Source organism: Rutidosis leptorrhynchoides, chromosome 3, assembly GCF_046630445.1.
Source record: "Rutidosis leptorrhynchoides isolate AG116_Rl617_1_P2 chromosome 3, CSIRO_AGI_Rlap_v1, whole genome shotgun sequence".
NCBI lineage: Eukaryota > Viridiplantae > Streptophyta > Magnoliopsida > Asterales > Asteraceae > Rutidosis > Rutidosis leptorrhynchoides.
The window spans coordinates 107,346,415-107,367,973 of NC_092335.1; the positions used below are offsets into that span (position 1 = coordinate 107,346,415).

At 36.6% G+C, this 21,559-nt stretch overlaps 1 protein-coding gene across 1 annotated transcript; it reads left to right on the forward strand.

Moving 5' to 3' along the window:
• The first annotated feature begins 20,174 nt into the window (after window positions 1-20,174).
• On the forward strand, window positions 20,175-21,416 carry LOC139900284 (replication protein A 70 kDa DNA-binding subunit E-like). The gene is made up of 6 exons (XM_071883071.1): window positions 20,175-20,330; window positions 20,464-20,734; window positions 20,837-20,933; window positions 21,081-21,214; window positions 21,286-21,296; window positions 21,378-21,416. The coding sequence occupies exons 1-6, from the start codon at window positions 20,175-20,177 to the stop codon at window positions 21,414-21,416; spliced, it is 708 nt and encodes a 235-aa protein (XP_071739172.1).
• The last annotated feature ends 143 nt before the right edge of the window (window positions 21,417-21,559 follow it).

A 21,559-nucleotide genomic window follows, 5' to 3' on the forward strand; every position in this document is an offset into this window, starting at 1 on the left:
CGTTAAATAAATTTTGTCCCGAAATTTTAAGCTGTTGAAGGTGTTGACGAATCTTCTGGAAATAGATGCGGGTATTTCTTCTTCATCTGATCTTCACGCTCCCAGGTGAACTCGGGTCCTCTACGAGCATTCCATCGAACCTTAACAATTGGTATCTTGTTTTTCTTAAGTCTTTTAACCTCACGATCCATTATTTCGACGGGTTCTTCGATGAATTGAAGTTTTTCGTTGATTTGGATTTCATCTAATGGAATAGTGAGATCTTCTTTAGCAAAACATTTCTTCAAATTCGAGACGTGAAAAGTGTTATGTACAGCCGCGAGTTGTTGAGGTAACTCAAGTCGGTAAGCTACTGGTCCGACACGATCAATAATCTTGAATGGTCCAATATACCTTGGATTTAATTTCCCTCGTTTACCAAATCGAACAACGCCTTTCCAAGGTGCAACTTTAAGCATGACCATCTCTCCAATTTCAAATTCTATATCTTTTCTTTTAATGTCAGCGTAGCTCTTTTGTCGACCTTGGGCGGTTTTCAACCGTTGTTGAATTTTGAATGATCTTCTCGGTAGTTTCTTGTATAATCTCCGGACCCGTAATCTGTCTATCCCCCACTTCACTCCAACAAATCGGAGACCTGCACTTTCTACCATAAAGTGCTTCAAACGGCGCCATCTCAATGCTTGAATGGTAGCTGTTGTTGTAGGAAAATTCTGCTAACGGTAGATGTCGATCCCAACTGTTTCCGAAATCAATAACACATGCTCGTAGCATGTCTTCAAGCGTTTGTATCGTCCTTTCGCTCTGCCCATCAGTTTGTGGATGATAGGCAGTACTCATGTCTAGACGAGTTCCTAATGCTTGCTGTAATGTCTGCCAGAATCTTGAAATAAATCTGACATCCCTATCAGAGATAATAGAGATTGGTATTCCATGTCTGGAGACGACTTCCTTCAAATACAGTCGTGCTAACTTCTCCATCTTGTCATCTTCTCTTATAGGCAGGAAGTGTGCTGACTTGGTGAGACGATCAACTATTACCCAAATAGTATCATAACCACTTGCAGTCCTTGGCAATTTAGTGATGAAATCCATGGTAATGTTTTCCCATTTCCATTCCGGGATTTCGGGTTGTTGAAGTAGACCTAATGGTTTCTGATGCTCAGCTTTGACCTTAGAACACGTCAAACATTCTCCTACGTATTTAGCAACATCGGCTTTCATACCCGGCCACCAAAAATGTTTCTTGAGATCCTTGTACATCTTCCCCGTTCCAGGATGTATTGAGTATCTGGTTTTATGAGCTTCTCTAAGTACCATTTCTCTCATATCTCTAAATTTTGGTACCCAAATCCTTTCAGCCCTATACCGGGTTCCGTCTTCCCGAATATTAAGATGCTTCTCCGATCCTTTGGGTATTTCATCCTTTAAATTTCCCTCTTTTAAAACTCCTTGTTGCGCCTCCTTTATTTGAGTAGTAAGGTTATTATGAATCATTATATTCATAGGTTTTACTCGAATGGGTTCTCTGTCCTTCCTGCTCAAGGCATCGGCTACCACATTTGCCTTCCCCGGGTGGTAACGAATCTCAAAGTCGTAATCATTCAACAATTCAATCCACCTACGCTGCCTCATATTCAGTTGTTTCTGATTAAATATATGCTGAAGACTTTTGTGGTCGGTATATATAATACTTTTGACCCCATATAAGTAGTGCCTCCAAGTCTTTAATGCAAAAACAACCGCACCTAATTCCAAATCATGCGTCGTATAATTTTGTTCGTGAATCTTTAATTGTCTAGACGCATAAGCAATCACCTTCGTTCGTTGCATTAATACACAACCGAGACCTTGCTTTGATGCGTCACAATAAATCACAAAATCATCATTCCCTTCAGGCAATGACAATATAGGTGCCGTAGTTAGCTTTTTCTTCAATAACTGAAACGCTTTCTCTTGTTCATCATTCCATTCAAATTTCTTCCCTTTATGCGTTAATACAGTCAAGGGTTTTGCTATTCTGGAAAAGTCTTGGATGAACCTTCTGTAGTAACCAGCTAGTCCTAAAAACTGGCGTATGTGTTTCGGAGTTTTCGGGGTTTCCCACTTTTCAACAGTTTCTATCTTTGCCAGATCCACCTTAATACCTTCTTTGTTCACTATGTGACCAAGGAATTGAACTTCTTCCAACCAAAATGCACACTTTGAAAACTTAGCGTACAATTCTTCCTTCCTCAATACTTCTAACACCTTTCTCAAATGTTCACCGTGTTCTTGGTCATTCTTTGAGTAAATAAGTATGTCATCAATGAAAACAATGACAAACTTGTCAAGGTATGGTCCACACACTCGGTTCATAAGGTCCATGAACACAGCTGGTGCATTAGTTAAACCAAACGGCATGACCATAAACTCATAATGACCGTAACGTGTTCTGAAAGCAGTCTTTGGAATATCATCTTCTTTCACCCGCATTTGATGATACCCGGAACGTAAGTCAATCTTTGAATAAACAGACGAGCCTTGTAATTGATCAAATAAGTCGTCGATTCTCGGTAGTGGGTAGCGGTTCTTGATGGTAAGTTTGTTCAACTCTCGGTAGTCGATACACAACCTGAATGTACCATCTTTCTTCTTGACAAACAAAACAGGAGCTCCCCACGGTGATGTGCTTGGTCGAATGAAACCACGCTCTAAAAGTTCTTGTAATTGGCTTTGCAGTTCTTTCATCTCGCTGGGTGCGAGTCTGTAAGGAGCACGAGCTATTGGTGCAGCTCCTGGTACAAGATCTATTTGAAATTCAACGGATCGATGTGGGGGTAATCCCGGTAATTCTTTCGAAAATACATCGGGAAATTCTTTTGCAATGGGAACATCATTGATGCTCTTTTCTTCAGTTTGTACTTTCTCAACGTGTGCTAGAACAGCATAGCAACCTTTTCTTATTAGTTTTTGTGCCTTCAAATTACTAATAAGATGTAGCTTCGTGTTGCCCTTTTCTCCGTACACCATTAAGGGTTTTCCTTTTTCTCGTATAATGCAAATTGCATTTTTATAACAAACAATCTCTGCTTTCACTTCTTTCAACCAGTCCATACCGATTATCACATCAAAACTTCCTAACTCTACTGGTATCAAATCAATCTTAAATGTTTCGCTAACCAGTTTAATTTCTCGATTCCGACATATATTATCTGCTGAAATTAATTTACCATTTGCTAATTCGAGTAAAAATTTACTATCCAAAGGTGTCAATGGACAACTTAATTTAGCACAAAAATCTCTACTCATATAGCTTCTATCCGCACCCGAATCAAATAAAACGTAAGCAGATTTATTGTCAATAAGAAACGTACCCGTAACAAGCTCCGGGTCTTCCTGTGCCTCTGCCGCATTAATATTGAAAACTCTTCCGCGGCCTTGTCCATTCGTGTTCTCCTGGTTCGGGCAATTTCTAATAATGTGGCCCGGTTTTCCACATTTATAACAAACTACATTGGCATAACTTGCTCCGACACTACTTGCTCCGCCATTACTCGTTCCGACACCATTTGTTCCTTTCGTTCTATTAACCCCTGGTCCGTAGACCTCACATTTCGCCGCGCTATGACCATTTCTTTTACACTTGTTGCAAAATTTGGTGCAGAACCCCGAGTGATACTTTTCACACCTTTGGCATAGCTGCTTCTGATTGTTGTTGTTGTTGTTGCAGTTATTATTGTTGTTGGGATGATTGTCGTAGTTGCTGTTGTTGTTGTTGTTGTTGTTGTTGTTGGGCCGTTTGTTGTAGTTGCGATTGATGTTGCGATTGTTGGGATAATTGTTGCGATTATTGTTGTAATTGCTGTTGTTGTTGTATTGGTGATTCTTATCACCGTTTTCCTCCCACTTTCTTTTGACTTGCTTCACATTGGCCTCTTCAGCAGTCTGTTCTTTAATTCTTTCTTCAATCTGGTTCACTAGTTTGTGAGCCATTCTACATGCCTGTTGTATGGAGGCGGGCTCGTGTGAACTTATATCTTCTTGGATTCTTTCCGGTAATCCTTTCACAAACGCGTCGATCTTCTCTTCCTCATCTTTGAATGCTCCCGGACACAATAGGCACAATTCTGTGAATCGTCTTTCGTACGTGGTAATATCAAATCCTTGGGTTTGTAACCCTCTAAGTTCTGTCTTGAGCTTATTGACCTCGGTTCTGGGACGGTACTTCTCGTTCATCAAGTGCTTGAATGCTGACCACGGTAGTGCGTACGCATCGTCTTGTCCCACTTGCTCTAGATAGGTATTCCACCATGTTAACGCAGAACCTGTGAAGGTATGCGTAGCGTACTTCACTTTGTCCTCTTCAGTACACTTACTTATGGCAAACACCGATTCGACCTTCTCGGTCCACCGTTTCAATCCGATCGGTCCTTCGGTTCCATCAAATTCCAAAGGTTTGCAGGCAGTGAATTCTTTGTAGGTGCATCCTACACGATTTCCTGTACTGCTAGATCCAAGGTTATTGTTGGTATGTAGCGCAGCCTGTACTGCGGCTATGTTTGAAGCTAGAAAAGTACGGAATTCCTCTTCATTCATATTCACGGTGTGTCGAGTAGTCGGTGCCATTTCCTTCAAAATAGTCAAATGGAACAAGTTAATCATACAGAATATTAAGAGTAGTTAATAGTATTTCGTAGCATAATATGAACTCATTTATAAAAGCTTTTTCTTCATATTAGCATTTTATAAGTTTAAATTCGGGTAGTACCTACCCGTTAAGTTCATACTTAGTAGCTAACATACAATTCAACTACTACAATTCTATATGAAAAACTGATTATAATAATATTTCGTGTTCAAACTTTTACACAATATTTTACAAACTTACAATATCGCTTATTTTACATATAGCATGAAATATAGCACACAATAAATTTGATACAAGATGGTTGTGAAGATAATTCTAGCTAGCACACAAGTCGTTCAGCAAAGGCAATAAAGACACGTAATTCATACGTCCAGAAACAAGTCATGCATTCTGGTTTTACTAGGATTACTTCCCATCCTTGGTCTTGTGGAACATAACCGTTATGGCCGTTGATAAGACAGCGTGTTGTAACGTCGCCAAAGGGACGAGGGTTACGTAATGTCCAACAGTCCCGTAACAATCTAAAAACCTCATTTCTTACCCCAATTACCGACTCCGTCACTTGTGGGAACGTTTTGTTTAATAGTTGTAGCCCGATGTTCTTGTTCTCACTTTGGTGAGAAGCGAACATTACTAATCCGTAAGCATAACATGCTTCTTTATGTTGCATGTTAGCCACTTTTTCTAAATCACGAAGTCCAATATTCGGATATATTGAGTCAAAATAATTTCTTAACCCATTGCGTAAAATAGCATTTGGGTTCCCCGCAATAAATGCGTCAAAGTAAACACATCGTAACTTATGGATTTCCCAATGTGATATCCCCCATCTTTCGAACGAAAGCCTTTTATAAATCAAGGCATTCTTGGAACGTTCTTCGAATGTCTTACAAACTGATCTCGCCTTAAATAGTTGTGCCGAAGAATTCTGACCGACTCTAGACAAGATTTCATCAATCATGTCTCCGGGTAGGTCTCTTAAAATATTGGGTTGTCTATCCATTTTGTGTTTTTATACTGTAAAATAGACAAGAGTTAGATTCATAAAAAAAAATTACTTATTAATACAAGCAATTTTTACATATATCATAAAGCATAAGCACACTAGATTACATATATTACACCACACGAATACAACTATCTTATTCCGACTTGCTTGTTTCTTCTTCTTCGGTTTTGGTTCGTTTTGCCAAGTTTCTAGGGATATATGATGTTCCTTTAATACGAGCCGTCGTTTTCCATATTGGTTTAGAAAAACCTGGTGGTTTAGAGGTTCCCGGGTCATTGTTACAACTTAAGGACTTCGGGGGTTGACGATACATATAAAGTTCATCGGGGTTGGAATTAGATTTCTCTATTTTTATGCCCTTTCCCTTATTATTTTCTTTTGCCTTTTTAAATTCAGTTGGGGTAATTTCTATAACATCATCGGAATTCTCGTCAGAATCCGATTCATCGGAGAATTGGTAATCCTCCCAATATTTTGCTTCCTTGGCGGAAACACCATTGACCATAATTAACCTTGGTCGGCTGGTTGAGGATTTTCTTTTACTTAACCGTTTTATTATTTCCCCCACCGGTTCTATTTCTTCATCCGGTTCCGATTCTTCTTCCGGTTCCGATTCTTCTTCCTGTTCCGACTCTTCTTCCGGTTCCTCTTCGGGAACTTGTGAATCAGTCCACGAATCATTCCAATTTACATTTGACTCTTCATTATTATTAGGTGAGTCAATGGGACTTGTTCTAGAGGTAGACATCTATCACATAATATCAAACGCGTTAAGAGATTAATATATCACATAATATTCACATGTTAAAAATATATAGTTTCCAACAAAATTTGTTAAGCAATCATTTTTCAAGTAAACACGGTTGAAGTCCAGACTCACTAATGCATCCTAACAAACTCGATAAGACACACTAATGCAAAATTCTGGTTCTCTAAGACCAACGCTCGGATACCAGCTGAAATGTCCCGTTCTTATTGATTAAAAACGTTCCATATTAATTGATTTCGTTGCGAGGTTTTGACCTCTATATGAGACATTTTTCAAAGACTGCATTCATTTTAAAACAAACCATAACCTTTATTTCATCAATAAAGGTTTAAAAAGCTTTACGTAGATTATCAAATAATGATAATCTAAAATATCCTGTTTACACACGACCATTACATAATGGTTTACAATACAAATATGTTACAACAAAATAAGTTTCTTGAATGCAGTTTTTACACAATATCATACAAGCATGGACTCCAAATCTCGTCCTTATTTAAGTATGCGACAGCGGAAGCTCTTAATAATCACCTGAGAATAAACATGCTTAAAACGTCAACAAAAATATTGGTGAGTTATAGGTTTAACCTATATATCAAATCATAATAATAGACCACAAGATTTCATATTTCAATACACATCCCATACATAGAGATAAAAGTCATTCATATGGTGAACACCGGGTAACCGACATTAACAAGATGCATATATAAGAATATCCCCATCATTCCGGGACACCCTTCGGATATGATATAAATTTCGAAGTACTAAAGCATCCGGTACTTTGGATGGGGTTTGTTGGGCCCGATAGATCTATCTTTAGGATTCGCGTCAATTAGGGTGTCTGTTCCCTAATTCTTAGATTACCAGACTTAATAAAAAGGGGCATATTCGATTTCGATAATTCAACCATAGAATGTAGTTTCACGTACTTGTGTCTATTTTGTAAATCATTTATAAAACCTGCATGTATTCTCATCCCAAAAATATTAGATTTTAAAAGTGGGACTATAACTCACTTTCACAGATTTTTACTTCGTCGGGAAGTAAGACTTGGCCACTGGTTGATTCACGAACCTATAACAATATATACATATATATCAAAGTATGTTCAAAATATATTTACAACACTTTTAATATATTTTGATGTTTTAAGTTTATTAAGTCAGCTGTCCTCGTTAGTAACCTACAACTAGTTGTCCACAGTTAGATGTACAGAAATAAATCGATAAATATTATCTTGAATCAATCCACGACCCAGTGTATACGTATCTCAGTATTGATCACAACTCAAACTATATATATTTTGGAATCAACCTCAACCCTGTATAGCTAACTCCAACATTCACATATAGAGTGTCTATGGTTGTTTCGAAATATATATAGATGTGTCGACATGATAGGTCGAAACATTGTATACGTGTCTATGGTATCTCAAGATTACATAATATACAATACAAGTTGATTAAGTTATGGTTGGAATAGATTTGTTACCAATTTTTACGTAGCTAAAATGAGAAAAATTATCCAATCTTGTTTTACCCATAACTTCTTCATTTTAAATCCGTTTTGAGTGAATCAAATTGCTATGGTTTCATATTGAACTCTATTTTATGAATCTAAACAGAAAAAGTATAGGTTTATAGTCGGAAAAATAAGTTACAAGTCATTTTTATCAAGGTAGTCATTTCAGTCGAAAGAACGACGTCTAGATGACCATTTTAGAAAACATACTTCCACTTTGAGTTTAACCATAATTTTTGGATATAGTTTCATGTTCATAATAAAAATCATTTTCTCAGAATAACAACTTTTAAATCAAAGTTTATCATAGTTTTTAATTAACTAACCCAAAACAGCCCGCGGTGTTACTACGACGGCGTAAGTCCGATTTTACGGTGTTTTTCGTGTTTCCAGGTTTTAAATCATTAAGTTAGCATATCATATAGATATAGAACATGTGTTTAGTTGATTTTAAAAGTCAATTTAGAAGGATTAACTTTTGTTTGCGAACAAGTTTAGAATTAACTAAACTATGTTCTAGTAATTACAAGTTTAAACCTTCGAATAAGATAGCTTTATATGTATGAATCGAATGATGTTATGAACATCATTACTACCTTAAGTTCCTTGGATAAACCTACTGGAAAAGAGAAAAATGGATCTAGCTTCAACTGATCCTTGGATGGCTCGAAGTTCTTGAAGCAGAATCATGACACGAAAACAAGTTCAAGTAAGATCATCACTTGAAATAAGATTGTTATAGTTATAGAAATTGAACCAAAGTTTGAATATGATTATTACCTTGTATTAGAATGATAACCTACTGTAAGAAACAAAGATTTCTTGAGGTTGGATGATCACCTTACAAGATTGGAAGTGAGCTAGCAAACTTGAAAGTATTCTTGATTTTATGAAACTAGAACTTTTGGAATTTATGAAGAACACTTAGAACTTGAAGATAGAACTTGAGAGAGATCAATTAGATGAATAAAATTGAAGAATGAAAGTGTTTGTAGGTGTTTTTGGTCGTTGGTGTATGGATTAGATATAAAGGATATGTAATTTTGTTTTCATGTAAATAAGTCATGAATGATTACTCATATTTTTGTAATTTGATGAGATATTTCATGCTAGTTGCCAAATGATGGTTCCCACATGTGTTAGGTGACTCACATGGGCTGCTAAGAGCTGATCATTGGAGTGTATATACCAATAGTACATACATCTAAAAGCTGTGTATTGTACGAGTACGAATACGGGTGCATACGAGTAGAATTGTTGATGAAACTGAACGAGGATGTAATTGTAAGCATTTTTGTTAAGTAGAAGTATTTTGATAAGTGTATTGAAGTCTTTCAAAAGTGTAAAAATACATATTAAAACACTACATGTATATACATTTTAACTGAGTCGTTAAGTCATCGTTAGTCGTTACATGTAAGTGTTGTTTTGAAACCTTTAGGTTAACGATCTTGTTAAATGTTGTTAACCCAATGTTTATAATATCAAATGAGATTTTAAATTATTATATTATCATGATATTATCATGTATGAATATCTCTTAATATGATATATATACATTAAATATCTTTACAACGATAATCGTTACATATATGTCTCGTTTAAAAATCATTAAGTTAGTAGTCTTGTTTTTACATATGTAGTTCATTGTTAATATACTTAATGATATGTTTACTTATCATAGTATCATGTTAACTATATATATATCCATATATATGTCATCATATAGTTTTTACAAGTTTTAACGTTCGTGAATCACCGGTCAACTTGGGTGGTCAATTGTCTATATGAAACATATTTCAATTAATCAAGTCTTAACAAGTTTGATTGCTTAACATGTTGGAAACATTTAATCATGTAAATATCAATCTCAATTAATATATATAAACGTGGAAAAGTTCGGGTCACTACAGCATAGGGTTTCATTACTTTGTTTGATCTAAGTTATGTAACTTATGGTTATCCAACTTGTTAAAACAAAAGCTCAAAAGCTTATATTCATTCTACTTTGTAAAAATCTAAGTTTTATAACTTAAAGTTTTGTAAAAGTTGAAAGTCTAAGTTCTATAACTTAGGGTTTCACCTAGAACATAAGATTTAGACTTTCTAGTCTAAGGTCTTCAATATTTAGCTAAGATCTAAGTTCTATAACTTAAGTTCTTGCTTGTTTGGTTTGAATCCAAGTTTGTAGCTTTAAATTCCAAGTAGAACTTGTACTTGTGTTGAAACTAAGAACTTGATGTAACTTTGGTTCATCATCCTTCTAAAACTCTTAAGTGAGTTGTATTTCTTTTCTTAGTCTAGACATTATGTGTTGATGGTTAAAACTTGGTCAAAATGATGCTAGAACATCAAGGAGTTGTACACTTGAGGCTTATACGCATCAAGGATGAGAACCGTGATAAGCATCAAACACCAAGAAACCCACCGGAGCACTGATCTGACTCCTGGAGGTTCTGGAAAATTGATTTCCAGAAGGTTCGGGATGTGTAGATGACTTTTCGTTTAAGACTCGACTAAATCCGATGTACGGTTTAGGATTTATAGCCTTCCGAAGTTCACTACACCTTCGTAACGACGTGCTGAAATTTCTGACCTACTCGCGCTTTGACCGTCACCACGGTCAAACGAAATCGAGTTAAGATCTGAATTTCGAATAGCGGTAAGAGGACTCACAAACGGAGCCTTGGCCGCTGACCGCGCATCATTTCAGTTTGTATAGAGGTCATAACGGCTGTTCGAATTCAGCTTTTCATTTCGACCTCTATTCTTGTTGAAACCTTGCCTTATCTTTTACGTATGATGATAATGATGATACTTAAGACTTAACTTACTTACTTTTAAACTTTTTGGGACGATTTACTGACTTAGTAACCTTTGACTTAGGTTGAGGACCTTTGAACCGACTTACTACTTGCTTACATTTTCATATCAACTTTACCGTACATTCACTGTGAGTTATAGCTCCCTTTTTACTTTAACTATTTTTGGGAATGAGAATACATGCGCTTTTTATGTTTTACATACTAGACACGAGTACTTTAACTTTATATATGTGTGGGTGACATAACGGCACAAATTTTCTCCTTAGCTCGGTAACGTTTAACTATGGTTTATGAACCGGTAGACACGAATCTTAGATATGGATCCATAGGGTTTGACATCCCCACTCGGCCTAGTTGCGCTAGCATTCAACGGGTGAAAAATACTTCGTCTGATTTAACGCACTCGCCAGGTGTACTTTTAGGGGGTGATATTTATTTTACTTTGTTAGGTTAGTTACCAAGTGCCCACAGTTAAGCATATACTTTTCATACTGTTTTGAATACAAAATCTTGTGGTCTACATTACATTATTGTTTACAATAAAACTATAGCTCACCAACATTCGTGTTGACCTTTTAGCATGTTTTATTCTCAGGTAACTAAGACGTTTATTGCTTCCGCTGTAATAGACTTGTTGTGTTAGACTTCCGCTGCATTGTTAGAGATGTCTCTTAAGCATGAACTCTTTATTTTGCATTCACTACTTATGTTTAATTTGAACCATGGTTTGTAATGACCTAAGTGTCACGTACTATTGTTAATGCTTTCTATTCGTAGAAGCACGTTACTTTTGTAAAATATTTGTCGTTGGGAAAACGTTATCTTTTTATGAATGCAAAACCTTGTTTTAAACAACATGTAGTGTTATACCGTGTAATGGACCTGTTGTTGATGATCCGCACCATGATGGTTTTGGACGGGGCATCACAGTCCACCAACACGATAAGCTACTCCCAAGCGCTCTACTCCGGTCTTAGTTCATTCAGGATCCTCAGCCGCCGTTCCAGTTCGTGCTACTCCTATCACGCCACCTTTTTTAGCTATTTCGCCTGCTCCAGTCATTGAGACGGTCCCTGTTCGTGAGCTACCTGAGGGCTGCCACTTAGTCACAGTCCCTATATCAGTCGAGCCACCCACGACCCAGGTCTTTGAGATTACCGGGAGCATCCCTGATGAGGAGCCATTCCTGAGCCTATCACACCTGGAGTTTCCATCGAACCTTTGTCTAGACACACTTTTGGGCCCTGAGTTAGATGCAGGACAGCCGCTTGAGTATTTTTCGAGACTTGAGGACGATGATGATCTCTTCGAACCTAATAGATATTTCATAGACGCCGCTCCACAAAATGGCCAAGAGAGTACTTCGTAGACTACCTTATTTTCTTTTAGTTTTATCTTTTAAAAGCATTGTATAAAAAGTTATATATCTAGTGGAAATGCTACTCTCTTATGTTCTTTATGCAGAATTTTATCCAAGAGACTGGTCCTTTCCAGCATTAGGAGCCTGACTGTAGGAAAGCCCAGCACTAGGAGAGTAACTTGGCCGTAGGGAAGTAATCTTTCTTCAAACCTCTTTCAATTATTACGCACTAAAATCTCTAAGTGTGGGGTCATCCCCGCAACCAACTTAGAGGATTCTAGAAGATATTGTCCTTAATATTCAAAAATGATAAAATATTCTATTTTAGAGAACATTAGGGACAATGTTCTTCTAAGTGTGGGGTATTGGGTAAAGGTTTAAGGACAAGTAACCGTAAAACGCTAAATTTTGAAAAATTCGTTTGTCTAGAAAGTGATTAGCAAAGAATATTAGAGAATTTCGAAAAATTCTTACCATGTTTTACCTAAAAGATTCTATAAAATTGCTAGAAATCAGTTTTCGTAACATTCACTAGAACGGAACGATTAAGCTAAAACTCATGATTTATGTCAAAAGATTTCTTTCGAAAAAATATGTAAAAGGCTACGCATGACCAAGCACGACCCCTACTCCCAAAAGTGAGAACTCTTGGACCCAAAGTATTTGTATGACCTATCAAATCTACAGTACTTTGTCAATTTATTTGATGAGCGTGCCGGTGTACGGTTTAAGTTAGAACTTGGTTTTGACATACGTTTCAAAGCCAATTGTTAGCAAGCGCCATACGTGGTGTAGGTGCGATCCTCCTTCCGAAATCATTCTGAATAGAAAAGACAAAAGCCATCCGTTTCCATTTCCACCCCACGCGTTTAAAATTGACCAACTCACATAAAGAGTTGATGAATCAGAAAATACTCACCCCAAATTCACTCCCAAAATACACTACCCATTCACCTTCATTCCTTTACCACCTTTCAAAAGATCCAGAGATCAAATAAGAGATAGATCGATTAAAATTTACTTTATAAGCACTTGTTGAAAGATTCCGAACCCCCGATTGTTTTTGATAGGTCAAAGACCTATTTTCAGTGAATTATCACTTCCTCTATGGGTACCAGGAACAAAGGACAAAAGTTATGAAGAAAGTGTATGCCAAAAAAAAATGATTATCAAAGAGCAAAGTCTATAGAATAAAAGCAAGAAAAACCTGAAAGTTGCCCAAATAAGGATTGCCGGAAGAGCCAAGAAAAATTCTAGACAAAAGTCTTAGCGAAATTCGCATCTTTCGAAGAAACTTATCAAGGAATTCAAGCCGTTCTCTATCCAAAATGGATACTCTGACGAATCAAAATCTATCAATTCTCTTAAGAAATCAAAAGATCTGGATACCTTTCACCTTTGCATAAACTCCTCAACCAACCCTACAACCCGTCTTCCTCTTGAAAGAATGCCTAGGAAGAAGATCAATGACGTCCTTACTTAACCGGTGGAAATATCGATGTTTTACCAAGCCTATGATGAGAACTGTTACACGACTGGCTTCTGAGCGAGAATACAACTAGATTAGGGCACCCTAAACACTTGAGTAATATGAGTGATCCGCTAGTGAGAAGCCTGGTCATGTATACTCTACACCTGAGAGTTGGAAAGTACGAATTTTTCACTATGGACACGTTTGAAATCTAGCGACTAAAACCATCGAAGTTTGAAACTTTTTCTACTACTTTCGAAAGATGTGACGACTTCTGATGAAGGCATAATAAAAGGATCCAAGGGTGGGCGAGAGATAATCTATTAGAAAGAACCTTATATTCTCGCTTTTTGCTTGAGGACAAGCAAAGCCAAGTGTGAGGTATTTGATAGCGGCCAAAAAGTCACGTTTTTACCCCCGATATTGGGCCCTAAATCCATAAAGTTCCAAACTTTGTCGCCAAAATAATTGTTTTTTCGGTTAATTTTGTAGATTAAGTAATTACATATGCGATGCAAAAAGAATCAAGTAAAACGAAGAATCTAGAGCGAAAACGGTGAAAGACAAGTTACGACCAAGAAAATCAAGTTACAATCAAGGAAACAAGCTGACCAGAGCAGGCCATACGGCTTGCCATACGGCCTGCCAGTGTGAAAATGGCCTGCCATACGGCCTGCGGAAATGACCTTGCAAAACGGCTTAACAAAACAAACAGCCACCTAAAACGGCCTGACATACGACTTGCCAGCCGTATGCAGGCCATTTCCAACTCTTTTTAAAGGGCCTCTTCCACTCATTTTTACACACACTCAATCTGTACTTCAATTTAGATTTTCAAGCTTTTTAGTTTGTCTTTAGTAGTAGCTAGCTTAGCTTTTATTTTCCGGAGGATATCGCGAGTCCCTGCAATCTCGGGCACATTTCTTCAGCCTTTTCAGGTTTTTATCTGAAACCCTTGTCTTATTAATTAAACATGTATTGTTATCATTTATGTTTAATTATGTGTTCCAATATCACCATGTTAGCTTAATTAATCTGTTTGTTGTCATGATAGAAGTTTGGGTTAGCGTAGTTATGTTAAATTAGTACGGTTACCGTTGTTATGCTGAACTTGTGATTTCGATAGATTTGTATGCTAGCATCTTAAGGATTGACCAACCTAGGTTGTGATCAGGACTTGTCCACATTAAGACCCCTGGTTATACTGTATCTGAAGATTCTATGAACTCGGTATGGCCGGAGTTCCTGAGAGGCATCTAATGCGCTTTTAGGACACGAAACTTAGGAATTGAGACATGAATGACCTAGTATGCCTATTGACTATTCCGAATAGACCTCTTATGAGCTGTTAAGATCTAGTTAGTGCCCTGACTATGTGACTCAAACCTATTGCATGTTCTTGTTTGATTGTTGCCCTAGGATAAAGTCATATTAACTGATCAGGTATCTATTAGGTTTCTATCTTCTTTACTTTCAGTATATCAACTGTAATGTTGTATAATGATTGAATTGGTATGATCTCATTAGTATGATGAAATGGTTGTTAGTTTTCATTTAAGGTTTTGTCAACTTAACCCGACGGACTCCTTCCGTTTGTGATCAGTGTTCAATCAACACGGCACATTGTTATTCAATTAACCAAACTGATAACGAGGGTTAGGATTAGAACTCAACTCACTAATAAACCTAGTGCTTTACTGAGGATAACCTCCGAGGTATGGTTACCTTTCAATTATACAACCAAGTGATATACTTTTCACTACTCAACGAGAACTCTGAGACTCTAGAGACAAGTAGGTCTGTGTAATTGGCTCATCCAACCAGATCTACACCATTCTAATCATAGCTGTAACATAAATATAATTACCTTTCCCTAGCCCAAATTGATATCTTGGTCAACATTTCTCTGATCTGCATACTCCGGATATCCTTCCACTTTCTTTACTTTTTCACAATTAGGATTATTAGCTCAAAACCAACTACTATCCTTTATCTAGGTAATTTAACCAAAGACAATTATCCACTTGATCTTCAATTCGTTAAACCATTCAAAAGTACGACCCCAGGTTAACTTACACCTTCTACCTTAGAAAGTTAAAAGTAAATTTAGGCCCCGCAAAATATAAATAATAAACCACTGTTCGCTACTCTGGTCAGTTGATTCTAACGCCTTGCTGCCTAACGACACCGGATAAATAAAACCGTCCGTTTTGGTCATATCAGAGAAGTTTTTTGTGAAGTCCCTTTCTAAAAAAATTGATCAGAAACTGTTGGTTGCAAGTATTTGGGGGACAAGAGACCTTGATAAATCATTTAGTTCCAAGAAAGGTCGAGATCTTCATTTGGCGGGCGCTTATGAAAAAAATTCCTACTAGAATCGAACTTGACAATAGAGGAATTGATTTGCATAGTGTCTGTTGCATAATTTGTGACGACGAGTTAGAATCGGTTGATCATTCGCTCTTTTCGTGTAATCTTGCACATGATGTTTGGTTGCGAGTCTTCAAGTGGTGGAATATGGGTCATTCTATCTCGAATTTTAATAGTGACATGCTCAAGATGGTAGATATCAATGGTAGCTCTAAATTGAGAAAACTAATGTGGCAAGCGGTTCGTTTGATAAGTGCGTACCTAATTTGGAAAAATTGGAACTCTGTGGTTTTTCACAATAAATCATGGATCCCTCCGTTTGCTCTAAATGAAATACAAACTTTATCTTTTGATTGGATCGTGAATAGGTCGAAAGGTAGAAGATTAGATTGGCAAATTTGGATCACAATTTCCGCTTCTTACAGACATTGCTTAGTTGTTAGTTAGTTGGGTTGCTCTCTTTGCACCTCTTCTTGTGAGTTTCATGTTTGCTTGTTTTTCGTGTATTTTGTGACTTTCTATTCATGTTAATATATCTTGCTTTTTCGGAAAAAAAAAAAATTGAATTTGATATGGACTATTTGATATAGTACGCATATAGTGATCAAGTTGTTGCACCGAAATAAATGTACCATCATTTAATAGAGTAAATGATGGGGCTACAGTGGAATCTAAATAAATTACTCAAACGGATATAATTGATAATTGACAATAGGTCTTCTTCTCCCCTAAATTCTTTTTTCCTGAACAGCGATATCGACATCGAATACTCTCATTTGTCACATACACATGCGTTAGGAGGAAACCCAATTCACGACGATGTTGGCAGTACCATCGAAGGTTGGGAAAAACCCCCTCAGAGACCTTCCCAAATCGCATTGATGTTGGCAGTAGGGATGGCACCCGCGGGCGACGAGCACGGGTCCCTAGTACCCGCGACCCGCCCGCCAAGATTTTTTTTACCCGCGGGTATCCATTTACCCGCCAACGGGTAAAATTTTCTACCCGTACCCGCAACCCGCGGTTACCCGCGACCCGCGGGTTTACAAAATGTTCACTTCAAATAAATTTTAGTTACGGATACCCACAACACGCGGTTTTACTCGCGAACAATTATAAAAATACATTAAAAAATTTAAATTATATAATATATAATTAAGTATATGTATGCGGGTAAACGGGTATACCCGCGGGTAGCTCAAACGGGCATCACGAATTCACGGGTCGAGTTTTACCCGCGACGGGTATGAAATACCCGCGACTCGCCAACGGGTACAAAATTTTACCCGACCCATGCCCGAGGGTACGTTTTTTCATAAATATCCGCCCGTCACGGGCACGGGTACCCGCAGGTTACGGATTTTTTTCCGCCCATTGCCATCCCTACTTGGCAGTACCTTCAAATGTTAGAAACTCTCTGCTTGGAGTGAGAATCGAACCTAATGATACCGCAACCCGCATGCGCATACTATACGTGTGCGGGCAAATGCCGGCGTGCGTATGCGCATACTTTATATGCGGCATGCGGCATGCGGTGGTGTATTGAATACCTTCGTTCCCGGTGCGGCGGTTACTTGGTCATCAAGTTGATATCTTTTCCATAATTACATCCGAGATTCGGGGGAGTTTGTTATGGAAGAGATTACCATTATCCTGGATGGTTCTCGAATTAGGGTTGGCCTATATATCCTAACCCTAATTATCATTCCAAGCATCATCACACTTTACGTAGACTTACAATACGTAATCATTATCATCGTTCATCAAAGGTTGGATTTCACCAACATGCCATCAAGCCAAGCTTGGATGATTATCCCCCAAATTAGCCTGCAATGTGATGATATACCCAAAACCCTAATCTAATATTCAATCAAATGCTAGTAAAATTAAAATTTACCCATTAAAAAGATTACATATTGATATCAAAGTACAATTAGAGCTAGGGGAGGCTGAGCAACCCACCGCCTCCAACTAGCTCCGCCCCTCAAATGATGAAGATGGAATTCCATTGAATTTATGACGAAGATGTATGAATTATACATTGAATTCACTGAAGATTTTTGATTTGAATATTAATTTAATGTATCCTCTTTAAACTTTAACATCGGACATTTGAATAGGATATTCTCATATCCTTTTTAATGTAGTAGTAATTATTAATTCATTATTAATATTAATATCAATATCATAATCAATCAAATATCAATGATAATTAAATATGGTATTTGCCAAACAGCTAAACATTCCTTCACATTAATAAACAGGTCTCTACGCATATTGAGAAGTTGACTGCCTTTAAACTGGTAAAAACACATTCTATGCAGGTTATCCTGTAAAGAGGGATATTTCTTACTCATATACGTGGCCAATTTGAGTATTCTATGATTGTTTTCGGTCACGTTACAACCCTAATACTCCGTATAAACCTTTATTTAGTGAAGGTTTGAACGAGTTGTTTGTGTTTGGATGAAAGGGACCCACATAGCGGATTATTTCCGATAGTCAAAGGCTGTGATTGGTCTGATGGGAACAGCTGAACAATGCCGTGTGGAAAAGGATACGTAATTTTAACCTATGCATTTTGATTTGATTTGATTACTACGGAGTATAAAAAACTTGTGGTAAACGAAACTAGTCAATGATCAGTTAACAATAGAAACTAATTTTCTATATCGCTGAAAGTGATGTATTTTGATTCCTAAATTAAACTATTTTTCTTAAAAGCTGAATTTATATTATTAATATCAGAATGAAGTCATTACAAATTAAACCCACAAGCTGTCGGGATACAAACTACAAGAGAACTCCCATTTTCTACTAATTTTTCATCTTTTCGATTAATCTACATCTACACTATACATTATAAGAAAAGCTTAATTGAGATATCTTAAAATTTTTACTTTAATTGCATCCATTGGATCAGCTAAAAGACAACAACTACCCCCATCATCTAACCATTCAATTTAATTATTGATCAATAAGTCATGTTGATCTAATGTAAACACCCTAAATACCCTTCCCCTTACAAACGAATACGGGAGAAAATAATCAAATCAGGGGTCACCCTCATTTCTTCATTCGCGTTATACTTTCCGTCCCTAGAATGCTCTCAAAAATATCCCTAAATTGAAAACCTGAATCAGTCTCACCCTTAAACATGTTTAACAATCGATTAACACAGCCCTCAAACATGTTCAACAATCGATTAATATTGCAACTGTCAATTCGATACTACCTAACGATTATGGTAACCTAGATTACCATTACAATGAATCAGGCCTGCGGACACAAGTAATATCGAACGAATCAAAGTCTTCCTGAAGCAAAGGTTATTGTGGTGTTTTTTTGCTGTTTTTTTTTTCCTTCCTAAATCGATTATGGCATGAACGGGAATTTGGGGGTAGTTTCTTATTCTATGATTAAGTCTGCAACTGTCGGATTCTTGATTAGCGTCAACGATCCTGAAATTTGTTATAAACTATGGTTCTTTAAAACAAACGATTTATGCTAATGGTATGTTATTACAATCTCTTGAAAAAAACTTGTGTTTTCAGTTCATGAATTTTACTGCAATTAAATGGGATTAATCTTCAAATATATCTATATGTCTATGACTGTGTAGTGTTAAGCGACTGTTATCTTATTCAGATTTTATTTACGGGTTATGACGATAATTCAACAACGTTACCAGTTCTACAAATTAGACGTCAAATTTGTGTTGATCTTAATCCGAAATAGTAACAAATAGAAATAAAAAAAATCACATTATTATTTGAAGGTCAAAATCCATTCTTAAAATATCTATCATTGATCATATGAGCCTAATATCACGTCTAATATGGATGTCAACTTGAAATTGATATGCTAAATTAAGCCACTGTCCGATTATAACGCGATAACAGCTAATTTTTTTATGATAATCCTAAAAAACAGCAATTGTTGACTACGGACTACTAAATAGTAACGATTTATTACCATACTTATTTGATCCTGTCAAATTCAAATTACGTGGAATGGATTTTTGATTAACAACGATATTGCTCCTGTCATTAGTAACAATTTATTACCATACTTATTTGATCCTGTAAAATCAAAATTTCCCGCCTTTTCTACTCTATCAAACCGTGTGATATTTACCTATAAATATGACCATTGGTTCTCATTGAAATACATACCAAAACATTCATTCCCAATTACTCACAAACAAAAACATTCAATGGCTACTGTTGAAAACTTCACACCACTAAACCTCATTACCGACCAGACTAACGATTGGAAGATATGCATTAGAGTTCATATCAATTGGAGGAAGACATACTGGAAGAATCCGAATAATGCATCGTCCTTGGAAATGATACTGGTTGACCAACAGGTAATTTTACAATTGTCATACAATTGTTAATTAGACTTGTGCATATTTAGATGGACTGTATTTATATGTTTCATACTAATACTTATGCTATTAAATTCCAGTAATCCTAATTGTTACTAAATGATACTAACAGGGGTTCAAAATCAGAGCGACTACTGATAAGCAGGCAATGACATTCTTTGGAGACACCTTCAAAGAAGGTGAACATTTTGTGCTGTCCAACTTTCGTGTGGGCAAACACGATGATGATGTTAAGCTCATTCAACATGAGTTTAAGATCCACCTTACACGTACATCAATTGTACGTAAAAGTCCTGCTTTCGTTATTGAACGAGATGTTTTTAGGGTGGTCAGCTATGATGATATTTGCCAAATGTGGAGATCAAAGTCTAATGATATCGTTGGTAAGGTTTCCTTATAATATTAACCTGTTTTGATATGATTATTATGTCTTATGACATATGTTTTCCCGTGTTTAACTACTTACATTTGCATGTATGTACTAGATGTTGTTGGGAAGTTAGTGGAGATGCACCCGATACGTGTTACCCGTAGCAAGGGAGTCGACACTAAATCTCTTGAATTCCAACTTAAAGACAACAGGTTACAATGGGCATTTTTTTTAATTTAATTCCCCAGTAAACTTTTCAAATAGTATTCGTTCATTGTTACATATGTCGTTGATTTATCATATGAAAAACATGTATGTATACTGCATATGTCTGACGATGTATTTATTGAACTAAATAGTGGTCAAAAGATAAGATGTGCACTTTGGAATGGTCATGCTACCCATCTCCACGAGTATGTCTCTGCTTTGGATGATGCTATGAAGGCTAAGGTTGTGGTATTCATACACAACTGCAAAGTTAAGGAATGGGATGGTATGTAATTGAATAATGAGTCCAAAAATTCTTATGAGTTTTAACTTCTAAATTAACAACATATGCAACAGGTGCTCCTCAAGTATGTAATTGATATTGTTGTCTATATTATTCAATACTTATTTTTATATTAACTAATATAAATTACTTAAAATGTATGCAGGATATAAGGGAACAAATTATAAACAATGGTAAAGTTTAAACGTAGTTCATATTAATGCTCAATATTATATTTGTAAACAATTTTCTTTATTATAATGTTGAGCCTTTCTGATTGTTTTTTTTTTGGGTGTCGAACACACATGGATATAACTAAGATCCACTGAACTTTCGAAAATTATATTC